This window comes from Sturnus vulgaris, chromosome 6, assembly GCF_052056855.1.
Source record: "Sturnus vulgaris isolate bStuVul1 chromosome 6, bStuVul1.hap1, whole genome shotgun sequence".
NCBI classification, from domain to species: Eukaryota; Metazoa; Chordata; class Aves; order Passeriformes; family Sturnidae; genus Sturnus; species Sturnus vulgaris.
Window position 1 is genome coordinate 9,208,852 of NC_142248.1, and position 12,277 is coordinate 9,221,128.

Genomic DNA, 12,277 nt, shown 5'->3' on the forward strand with positions numbered 1-12,277 from the left:
AGGCAAGATGGAAGATCATATGATAACACCACAGCAGCCCATCAGAGCCAAGACGAACACATGACCACAGAGAAACAGATGGAAGGGAAAAAAAAATATCTATTACTACCAAATATCACAAATGAGAGGAAAACAAAAGGGGACCACAAAATAGACACATCTTAGGAAAGAGGTATAACTGCCCCACCCCCAAACATTCATATCTGGCCACTTTGTCAAGCCTGTTATCCTTAATGATGCAGCTAAGAACTTTCTATAACAGTTTAAAAGCAGACATCCTGAAATTCATTTATTGACTCTAAGACAATGTGACACAAAGGTACACAGAAGTGTTAACCTTAGAAATGTGGGCCACAATTTGTCAGCTTTGTACCAGTAGCACTCCTTTGCCAATGGTAAATCCTCAACGACAATGTCCATAGGAATACACGGGCAAGCTGAATTTGGGTGAACACTGAGAATTTTGAGTATGTCTTCAAAAAAAATTGTAATTTGTTCTTCTAATACTTGAGTTTGTCTTTGCACTAGTGAGAAAATTTTGCTAAATAGTGCCTGAAATTGCAGGGGGGTGAGGCAGCAGTGGGGGGAAGGTTGATCTAACAAAACTCCAGGCAACACATCACTTCCATCTGTGCTGACAGCAGGTACTGGGATATCAGAGAGGTTACACACTTTGCTCTCCTGGTCTATGAGGAAAGAGAAAGAGCAAACCTCATCACATTAGTAACACACTTTACCTTTAGATACTGCATGCAGCGTGCATAAGGAAAACAGAAATAAAGAGATAAAACCTGCTTGACACGATCAGCCAGGATGACCCAAGCTGATTAATGGCTTAGCAGGACCTGAGAGGAGAGACTGACACTTCACACACAGATCTGTGAATGGAGGGGAAACAAAGATGATCATAGCTTGATGGATCAAGTCAGAGTTTAAAGCCCACATGGCAAACGTAAAGGAAGAAACTGGAACTTTCTGCATTGACTGGAAACAAATTAGCCCCAAACAACAGTAAAAATAAACCATCTGTTTGTGTACAGGGACATTTCAGCTTTACATTCACTAATTTGCATTCTTAGCCACTATAGCAGAAGAGCTGGGCAACACTACATATGTTATGTTCTACTGAATCTGAGTCCTTTCCCCAGAGTGCATATTACCTGTTTCAGATGCTTTTTCAGCTCTGAAGCTTCTGGTTCTGGCAGTGCTGGCAAAGGTTCTGCATTTGTGGGAACAATCACCTGGAATTAAGCACAACAACGGCCTAAAAATTCCCCAGCTGTAGTCATTTCAAAAACAGAATCCCCCGACTCTCCAGCACTTCAGACATCGAGGAATAAAAGACACAGAAGTAAAATAAGAATCAAAAAAGCCCCACAAACTCAGACACCTGCTTTTCACTTCTTTATGGTTGTTATTGTTTACGATATAATAAACAGTGAAGTTACTTTAACATTTACTGCAAAAATGAGAAGTTTCAATCAACCCACACTTTCCATCAAGCAGATGATGTTATAGACATTTTCCTTGAATCAGCCTTGCTCATATCCTTGTAGAAAGCGAGATACACAGCCCCACTTGAATCATGACAACCAAGGCTGTGGGAAGGCTCTTAACAGATTGGGTTTCTTAGGTAAGGCCATAAGACACAGTGTGATAATTAGTCAAGAAGAAAGTTCTATCATTTCCTTGAGGAATTACCTTTTAATGATATAGCCAGATCAATTAACTGAAAAAAGATGCCAAAGACATGGGGGCCTTGAGACACAACAAGGAATGGAATCCTGAAGTTTAAGATGGGAGTGGCAAAGGCAGACTGAGGCCAGGCATTACTGAATTCTCAGTGGGTACACTGGTGACAGTACACAGCTCCTAGAAATAAAGCCACAAGTTCTTATGGGTGCCACTTACCCTATTGGTATCCAGGTCAATAAGCCATACATCATCAGGCATTTTAAAATCCAGTTTGTAAAGGAAGAAACTTGCTGGAACACCAATGATGTAAGGTGTAGGGGCTAGAAGCAACTGAGAGAAAGACAGACTTTACTAAGGACAAGATCTGCATTTGGTATCACCATGTTCTTCCCACATATTTATTTATTGACTACAGCATGTCTATAGCAGAGTAGACAACACAAAAGGCAAAAGGCGTTGATAAATAAGTAATAAATACCATAAAATGGAAGCACAATAGAAAAAAAAGTTCCCGTTCAGAAAGTTTCAATTTTCATCTAGGAGAAAATATATTTCCATCACCCATGTTCCATTATGTCCCACCCAGGACATAATTTATATGGCTACATGGCTGGCTCTTTGGAAACAGCTTGCCATGTCTATCATGGTAAAAAAAAAAAAAATTATACAGAGTAAGAGCCTAAGCTGAAAATCATGAAGTCATCGATGAATACATCCTCAGCTCAGACTGAGTCTGTGCCATTGTAAATAGGCACATACAAGGACTTTATCCTTATGCTTGTAGTGGTAATTTGGTTTCAAAATAATACCATCTCTAAGAAGTACAAGATAGACACATTTTTTCAGATGTATGTGGAAAACCTATGGGGGAAATTCAATTGCATCTGCCAAGGGAATGAGCAGAGGAAAAAGGTTTAAATCAAGTAGGCACATACCAGCTTGAGACCACTAGCTTGGAAGGCTAATTTATTCTTTTAATCTGGAACTGCTGGTCACCTCCAAGGAGTGGTACATGAACAGCTGCAGGATAGCACCGAAGTAGTAAGATGGCCTAATTTCTATTTTTCCAAGCAGAACAATGACCTCCTGCAAAGAGCTGACTATTGGCTAAACCCAGGCATCCAGCTGAAGTAACACAACACTTCATATTTCTGAGATTGCAGGCAATAGTTTCTGAACTCTGAATCAGAGTCCTCAAGTATCCTTAAATATTATTCTGGACCCTCCTCAACAAACTTTAATATTCAGTTTAGAGGGGGGAGGGGGTAAATATCATCATAATATTGTTGAGCTATGTTGTTCAGTCTATTGTTTGTGAAGGACTGCTTTGAATCATTCTATTCACTGAGCGTGTTCTGAAGATATCCTACATAAGTGGTGTTACCTATGATTTAAATAGTCACACTCAAGCAATGCTCTTTGCAAGGCAAAGATACAATCTCTGAGAAGACAGTGAATGACAAAAGGACCACAACTACATGAGTTTTAGACATCATAGACACATCTTTTGTGAAAGATCAATGAAGGAAAAATATGTACCTGTTCTGCAGAGGCCATGCAGGTGGGAAGCAGAGGGATCACTGGGAACATGTACTCTAAAGGGTAGATCATGGCCACAAAGGCCATCACAGACATTGAAAGTGCATTATAATCTCGGGACTGCAATACAACCTGCAACGAAAGAAACTCCCATTAGCACTGCAGCAACAATTCACTTCTAATGCTCCCCTCAGGTATATACAAAGACCACAGATTTTGTGATCTCTGCAGATTCAAATTCGATGGCTGTGAACTGGGTAATCCTCCATTAATCTGTCTGTAAACAAGCTTTGGGTGTTTTTTTGAGTGAGAACAGAACTTTTAAAAACAGGAACCTCAGAAGGAGCTATTTATTCCCCTCATCCTCCACAGACAAAATTAATTCCAGGCAGTGCAGAGAGACAGTTCTACATGACCAGCTAACCTGGTTTTGAAGAGAGCAGAACTTCCTACACACTTATCAAACATCAACTCTTCCCTTCTTACCTTGTGCTCCAGAAGAATGCAGGTCAGCACCTGCAGGCAGGCATCCACTCCCAATAACTCCAAAGGCAGATGTAATGGAAAATCCACCAAAGTGAAGCGGGATGGATCAGGAAGAGCAAAGGTCAAAGCTGGCTGCAACTCGTGTGGCAGGACCTCCACATCCACCCTCTTCTGCCCAGCAACGGGCATGGGTGAGCGGAGCAGCCGGTATATCCAAGCCTCAATCTCCCGCAGGTCGTGGAGCAACGCGCTGGACTTCTCTTCCACCAGCAGGGAGCCTGTGAAAATCCTCCACATTGTATCCCTGGACAGGGAGAACGCCAAGGTTAACATCCAGGAACTGCACCTGACAGCCATTCTGCAAGGCTCTTCCACAGAAAGGGCAGATCCACCGACGATTAAAGGATTAACTAACAAACATTTGATAGCACAAAGGAACGGAAAACTGGCATTTCAGCTTAATGATACAACCCACAATGTGAGGGAGAATAAATCTTTCTGTGGCAGGAATCAACACAAGTATGTAATTTCAGACTTCATTCACACCTTTAAAGGATTCAGTCAGGTCCAGATCTCTGAAGAACTCTCATCACCCTCGCTTGAAATTTGGTGGGCACACAGGACAGTCTCCTATCTCTTCCAGAACTGTAGCAGATTAACTGCAGGACTCTGCTTCTAGCAGTCTACAAACCTTTGTGAGAATATGAATTAAACCCGAGATAATAAAAATATGCCATATCCAAGATGTCCCAGATGTTTTGACACGATAAAATACCCTTCATCATTCTGTCCTAAATTGCACTGTATCATTCTTAAAAGCTGAAAAACCCATGGGAAAAAATGGATCTATTTCAGCTAAATCTCTGAAAGCTGTGTAGAAAGCATTTAGGTATCTTAGCAAAATAAGCAGCAAGTTTTCCACACCCTAATTTGGCAATCTGCAAACCTGTAGCTCATAGACAGGCTGGCCAAAAAGCACGAACAGCATTGCTCAGGGCCTTCAGAGCTTCAACACTCAAAACTGGCTCTGACAAGGGAAGCACTGTCTTGTCCACTTCAGTCCTTTACCCTGTAGCACAGTGAATGCTGCAAACCTTCTGTATTCATTCTCCAAATAACTTCAGCCTGATAAATATCATGAGTTACTGTAAGAGATCCCTTAGAAGGCTATGAGTTCAAACTGGAGGTTCTATCTTACAGTTCACGACTTCAAAAAAAATAATGAAAAGGAAAAAGATTGTGACACTGGAGGCTTCACAAAGACAGAATAATTAGAGAAATTTGGATGGCTCAAAACAAGGGCAATTTGAGATTACACTGAGTACATGATACACCTCTGAGGAACTGTGATGCTTCTCATCCTGCACTCTTCCTTCAGCTACTTGTCATGCACAAGACATGAGGCTGCTAAGAGGTGTGCTCCACCTTTTGCCACCTGTAAGGATTCAGTTTCACCTTTATTCAGCCACCACTTCAAAACTGTTCTATGTTTCCAGGTCACCACTAGAAACCACACGGTAATTCAAACCTGCTGCTTTACTTTTCCCAGAGATGTATGCTCAATATTCCTTCTTTTGCCATCCTCATCATCACTCAATTATTCTCTTTAAGAATTATGTCCAATAAGGGCAAATTTTTCAAAGACCACATGTCATTTTAACACCAAATTGAGGAAAATAATGAAATTCAGTGGGGTGTTTTTTCCTCAATAATTATCAGGCTAAACCAAGTGACAAAATAACATTCCTTAACATATATTTCTACTGGGGGGAGATGTTTTGCTCTGACAACATAATTTATTCTCCATCAGTGGATTCAAGTGATAAATCTGCTAATGCAAGAATACTAGCCCAGAACACCAATTCCAGGGCAGTAGCCCAAGAAGTAGGCCACTTCTCTATGAATAGGACACGTTTTCCATTTCATGCAGAAAGTAAAGAGCTTATAAAGATAAAAATTATACTAATTATAATCCCATCATGTTTTGCTTTTGACAAGTTTAATTTGGAGTGTACCAAGCTACTTAACTCACATTATGTACTATCTCACAGTCCTGTCCTTCAAACTGTTGAGATAATTCCCTGCTTCTCCAAAGATTAATTTCATACCTTTTCTATTCAGTTAGCACATTGGAAAGGAAATGAAGGTGTCAGGCACAGTAGCACAGATACACATCCTTGGCTGAAATACATAAAAAACATTCTTCCTTCCATACCCTACAGTGCAATTGCTTCTGTTACATACTCAATACTGTAACAGCAGATATATTAAGATTATTACATTATATTAAATATACATTAAGTTTCTGTTAATTTGCTGTTACCAACAACCATTCCTGTGTTTCCTAGACAACTGCTTTGTTTTCTACCTCTCCTGCCTCTCTCCTTCAAATATTGTACTTTGACCTATTTCAGCTGATCCTGCTTCTCTAGTCTTTTCTCTCCCACGCTGAAGTTCAGACTGTTTCATAAGCTTGTTAAGCACATTTTCATCATTTTCCTCCTGCCCCAAGTGGAAATTCTCTCTTATTTCTTTGCTGCTTCTAATTTCCCAGAGAATCAGTCCTGACATATACTGACACAGAGCTTAAATGCCAAAGCAACAGTAACAGCATCAGCTCTCAGCTTCAGTCATCAGAAGGGCAGTGCCTCCTTAGGTGCAATATAAATGAAAATCATACCAGGTTACAGAATCAGAGAGAGAAGTATTAAAGAAATTGTTATAAAAACTTCCTTTTCCTACTGTCAATCTGGGTTTAAACAGTGAAAAAGGCCTTGGTGTTTGGCTGCTTTTGCAACCACATCTGCAGCCACAATTTACCATGCAAATAAATTGCAGCACTGAGCACAAACAGCAGGAGGAAAAGTTCCTCCCTCTCAACGTACCTCTGCACCCCACGTGGAATCCCCAGCTTCTTGCCCAGCAGTCTCTCACTACAGCAGTCCACAAGTCTCTTGAGGGTGTACAGACACTCCCGGAAGGTGGAAAAGAAGGGATAATGACTGAGGATGCACAGAGAAGTCAGAGTGCTGTTCCGAGAGCGATGGCTGCCTTTGGCCAGGCGCTTAGTGCGCGGGGATCTGTTCACGTCGGGGGTGGACTCGGCACTGGGGGCCTGCAGTGAAGAGCCACTCTCGGAGCTCTCGGTGCCCACTTCCTCCGCGGGTGCCGGTGGATCCCCAGCTTTAGGGAGCTTCTGTCCCTCTCGAGCTCGATGTCCCCCCGTGCCTTCCCCCTTCTCCTTGGGTACTCGCTTCTGGAAGGAGCGGTAGAAGTTGACGCAGATTCCATAGCGAGTGACGCCCGTGTCCTTGTCCGTGAGGGTGAAGACGAAGGAAGTGTCGTCGCGGAAGCTCATGCGCTTCTGCCGCACGCTCAGGCATCCTTCTGGCTGGCAGAAGAACACAACGTCGGGCGGGAGAGGAAAGTCTGCGTGGTCCTCCAGAGGGTAACGCCGCAGCAGCTCAGGAGTCTGAGCAACACTATCGCTGCTTGGGTGCCTACAAGGAAGCAAACAAAAAAACCCCATACATAGTTCACTAATAATAAATATTTTTGGGAACTCCCAAGAGTTTCTTTACTAATGTGTCAGCTTCATCTTTGTTTCCTCTCTTCCCAACTATCCAGGGAAAAGTGCAGCTTCTCAGTCACTAGCAACAAAGCTCACTCACCAGCACAAGGCAGAAAGGTTAAGTAAAGAATTCTAAGTCTGTACAATCATTAGCAAGGAGCCTGTTCAAATCTGATTAAGAAAAGGCCTTCCAGGAATATGGTGTTCCCAGGAGAACACTGTATTGTAATGTTGCTCCAACTTTGACTTTCAAATTATTTTAACTGCACAGGTCTCTGGGCAACACTTCAGTAGGAAACACATTGTCCTTCTCCAAATACACAGTAAGAGGGAAAAGCTCCTCGACTTCAGCCATTTATGAACAAGATGAAAAACTAAATGAGAAAACCCAGTATCAATTCCTAACTCGGAAAGCAAGAATTTACAAGGAAAGAACTCAGACAAACAGTGGAGTGATATGGACTTCATCCTAAAAACATTTCCATTAAAAAGTTCTAGCAACCACTCAAACATGTGTTTGATTTTCGATTGGGATTTAAAGTGTAATTTGTATAAAAATTGTATTGTAACATGCAGAGCTATTTACCACTGTGACTCACTAATCTTTTCACCACAAATCACTACAGAAACATGAAGACAGAAAGGCAATACTGTTGTTTCCTAATTTTCCACTAGATTCTTTCAAGATATTACATTTTTGCCTATTTCAAAATACAAATGACACTCGCTTTTCTCATGTAAGAGATGTGAAAAAACTCAAACAAGTAGTAATAGAACATTTATATTTTACAAAAGAAAATCACTGGTGTAAATAGCTCTGCTGACTAATTCTTCCAAACTAATATTTTTTTCAAAACAAGTAAAAATGCTTTAATAATAAAACTGGTAACAAGATTTATACTGCCTGTACAGTTGGATACTGAAATATTGTATGAAAAACAAAAAGAGACACTAAAATGAATTTCTATGTTAATAGACACAACTAAATGCATCGTCTGCCAAAAAAGAAATGTCAAATAATGCTGGTACTATTTAGAGAGTCCATTTGGCAGCAAATGGTCCAAAAAATGACATCAACAAAGCACGAGTGCATGTATCACCACTTCATGCCTTTGCTGTAATATTAGCTACAAGGACAGAGTTTTCTCAGACACTGAGAAAGTTTGAACCAAACAGCTCCAAAAACCATTGCTATTTGTGCACAGGGGACAACAAGATGTAACAGCAAAGGCCACATGGAGCTCCTAAGGGCTTCACAGGAGAAGCTACTTCAGTCACTCCATCTCTCACCATAGGCATTTGCCAAAGAGCCAGATGAGACAGCAGCTCTGAGCAGCAGCAGTCCAACCAGCACGGGCTGGCAAAAAGCAAGATAACTGTAGCAGTCCAGAAGAGAGAGTAACAAATTCTAAGTGAGAACATCAGACACTATAAGCTTCACTGGAGGAGGCAGCTAACATTTCTCCCTCCTCTTCCTAGTTGGTCACACACATATAGAAAACTTGGTTGTTTTCCTACAGATGTATAAGTATTAAATTATTACAGTGTTCTGTCCATAAAATGCAATAATAAAATAACTATTAGTCAGGATTATGCAATTTCCTCCACTCAGCCCAATTTAAATGTTGCATTCAAAGTATTCTGAAAAGAAAGCAAGAGGTACAGCAACAGGCTGATGGACATGAACCAGTGATATTTTGAAATTAAAGCAAAATAGGTAATGAGATACACCCATTACACAGAATTTGCAGAAAGCTGCTGCATAAACTTTGAATAAGGAAAAAATAACATTTACTAAGCACCTGTATGTTTGATAAATAGAATACATCAACTCTACATTTCATATGTGCTTTAAGTAAATATGCATAACATTTTATCTATTAATAAGACTTTAAATCCAGAAAGCATTCATGTCATTCCTATGAGGATAAATAAGTATTAGAGAGAGAATAGCCAAGTAAAGCAAGTTCCAGCTTTTTTTTAACTGAGTTTATAGACTATATTTCAAAAGCTAGAAAAGTAGTATTATTCTACTAGTAGTACATTCCTAGTAATAAAAGTAGTAGAAAACTTGTATTTTACTGCTTTTAGCTTTCAGTGTTTTCAATTTGTGAATCCCTCTGTCCTGAGGGATGCCAGTAGAAGCAAAGTTCAGACACAGAGACTACCAGAGAGTGATAGATAAATTAGCTTTTCTTAGTCACCCCTTGCAGACCCTTGAAAGGAAGTCTAAGACCACAAGTTAAAAAACTCTGACTGCACTAGTATCTTTCAAGAAGTGCCCTGGCTCAAGTAGGTGCTCCCCTTAGGGGAGAATTCTGCACACATTTCAGACAGCACTTCCTGAGCATCAGTCAAGTCTTCATCAGTGGATGCAAGGTTATTTATCCCCACTCTACTGCCCAAGCAAAAGCTCTGCTGAGACTGTTTCACATTACCTGGCTCCAATGATCACAAGATAGTCAAGTAGCCGAGAGCAGATTTTCTTTTTCTGCACCATTGTCCTTGATGCCCCTCCTTATGTCATCTCAAGGAATTTCTGTTCATTGATCCAGTGGTCAGTTATCCCATCAGCTGTGATCGCTGCCTTGGGGAACAGAATCTGCTCGGAGCTGTTTGCCAAGTCCAATCTATAACCAAGAAAAGCAAGAGTGTCAAAAGCACAACCAGAAATATCCAATACATATAAGCATTAATTATATTCCCAGAAAGTCTCAGAGTTCTGTGCAGTCATGGTCATCCACAGATCTCTATGAGTATAAAAACACAGCCATATGCCCACAAAAGCAGAGAGATGAAAAACACACCAAAAAGTACAAGAGTGTCTCAAGAATTAATGGTTGGAGCTGATCATCCTAGAGGTCTTTTCCAATGTAAATGAGTCTACGATTCTGTTCTAAGGGAGAACACAGACAAACAAAGCTGCCTACCACTGGCAAAGAGCTACTCATTAAATGGTTTATGTGTTGCTTAGGCAAATCCATAAGATCCCCAGAGAGCTTGGGAAGGGAGTTTCAACAGGCAAGACTGAAGGGAAAAAAAACACAGCCTGAACTTTGGCAGTGGGATAAACAGAACAAATCAGAAATCCAATTTCATAAAATGCATCCCACCAAGCCAAACCTGCAAATGGCTGTCAGCAGGAATGATCTCCACAATTCCAAAAGACTGTGTGTCTAACACTTTTTCTGTGAAGATGCAGAACTGCAGTTCTACAGAATTGCAGTTTGCAATAGCAAAAGTGCATCTTGTAAATCATATTGGGTTTTTCACTTAATTCATTCGGTTCCATTTATCTTGTTTAACTTCATTACTCTTCATACCATGCTTCTTGCAGCTAATTTCTCTGAATACTTCATGACAGAAAGATCCTCTTGGTGTAACTCAGATTTTACTGCAGCATTACTACTTGTCAATAATTATACTTAATAGATATCCAGAAAACAATTCTTTCCAGTCCCACCATTCATATTTCATAGAATTCATGAAAGAACAGGGAGAAAAATAAAGTTTTAAAAAGTAATACAGATCCACATTACAATGTTCCTTACAGTGTTTGAAACCAGCCTGAAAACAGAAACTTTCTGAACTTGAAAGGCCTCAGAAACTCTAAAAATCAGAGATGCTCAGAGTATTCTAGAAGTTTACTGAACATTCCAATGAAATTTTTAATAAGAGTTATTTTATATTTAAAAAATTGAATTGATTGCTTTCTGGGGCATATTCAGAATAAGGTTTCCATTTCAGTCATGTTTACATCCTAAGGCCATCACAGAATTATTATTACTGTACTAAAATCTTTCAGTTCTGCAGCATAAATGCTTAGATTTTATTTGTATAAAACTATAACATCTTTACTAACAACCTGTAAATCTCAGCAAAATCAGGTAATTTTCTTGATGTTTCCCTCATTACTTCATAAGCACTGAAATTGTCAGCGTCGAAGAGTCACATTCAAAGTCCAGCAATGTATCTGTTTTTTTCCCAGTCCTTCACATTGCAAGAACAGAGCAGAGAAATTTATTCATTAGCCCTCCAAACAGCAAGAACACAAAAACATCACAACAGTAAGAACAAAAAAGCACATATGCAATTTATAAAAAAAGGAAAATCATACTAGTCAGTAAGAATTAATTAAGGAATAATTAACTGAAAGAAACTTTAACTGTCACACATAAAAAAATCTCACATTTTGTGAAACTTTGTGGCATGATTTTAGTAACTCCTCAACTACAGTCGCTGTAGATTCCTAAGTAACAGAACCATGAATTATCTTCTCTGAGCAGCAATACTGCTGTAAATTATCTTCTCTGAACAAGAGAGAAAATAACAGATACAGGAAGCAAAGTTTCTGTTTCTACATTTTAATGACATTATTGAAAACATTGTAGAATCTGTCCTGGAAAAGCTCTTGATCCTTGATATTCTGCAAATGTCTTGGTAAAGAAAAACTCAAGAGGAACAAGATGAAGTTGGGATATCAAGTGGTCCTTTTTGTCTCCAGTTTGAAAAACTGCTTTATCTGTTTTCTTTCCAAATGGCTTCACCCAGAACTCTTTAAGGAACAAACTGCTCAGTCACAGACAGGGGCATAGCAAGAAATCATGCAACACAACCTGCAAGTATGACTTCGAGGAAATTCTGCTACTTAGTGGCAACCAAAGATGTTTATCCTCAAAAACAGACAAAAAAACAACCCCTCAGTGAAGGTGGAGAAAATACACTGCATTTGTCTTTACACTGCATATTCTTTACACACATTTCCCACAGCTCTGCAAAGGAGTTAGCAAGGTATGCATCATGAGGGTCTCAGAACCCATGAGATTTCAAGAATATCTGAGCAGACAAATACAAGGAATATATGCAGGGCTTACAATTCCCTGGAACGGCTGAAGCTACATCCCACTAACATCAGACACTAAAGTTTCCGTCAGTTTTTTAAAAAAAGATCTGAGCACTTTCCGTGATTTCTGCTTTCTATCACAA

At 39.9% G+C, this 12,277-nt stretch overlaps 1 protein-coding gene across 25 annotated transcripts in view; it reads right to left on the reverse strand.

Annotated features, from left to right (window-relative positions):
• MADD (MAP kinase activating death domain) overlaps positions 1-12,277 on the reverse strand; it is a 67,711-nt gene that overhangs the window by 44,068 nt on the left and 11,366 nt on the right. For all 25 annotated transcript variants that reach the window (XM_088166873.1, XM_088166872.1, XM_088166859.1 and 22 more), the window contains exons 2-7: positions 9,730-9,921; positions 6,606-7,220; positions 3,721-4,024; positions 3,235-3,366; positions 1,912-2,025; positions 1,161-1,241 (exon numbers count right to left, since the gene is read on the reverse strand). In XM_088166873.1, the coding sequence (XP_088022999.1) occupies positions 1,161-1,241; positions 1,912-2,025; positions 3,235-3,366; positions 3,721-4,024; positions 6,606-7,220; positions 9,730-9,791 (1,308 nt within the window). In that variant the 5' untranslated portion in view covers positions 9,792-9,921. The remainder of the gene's footprint in view (positions 1-1,160; positions 1,242-1,911; positions 2,026-3,234; positions 3,367-3,720; positions 4,025-6,605; positions 7,221-9,729; positions 9,922-12,277) is intronic.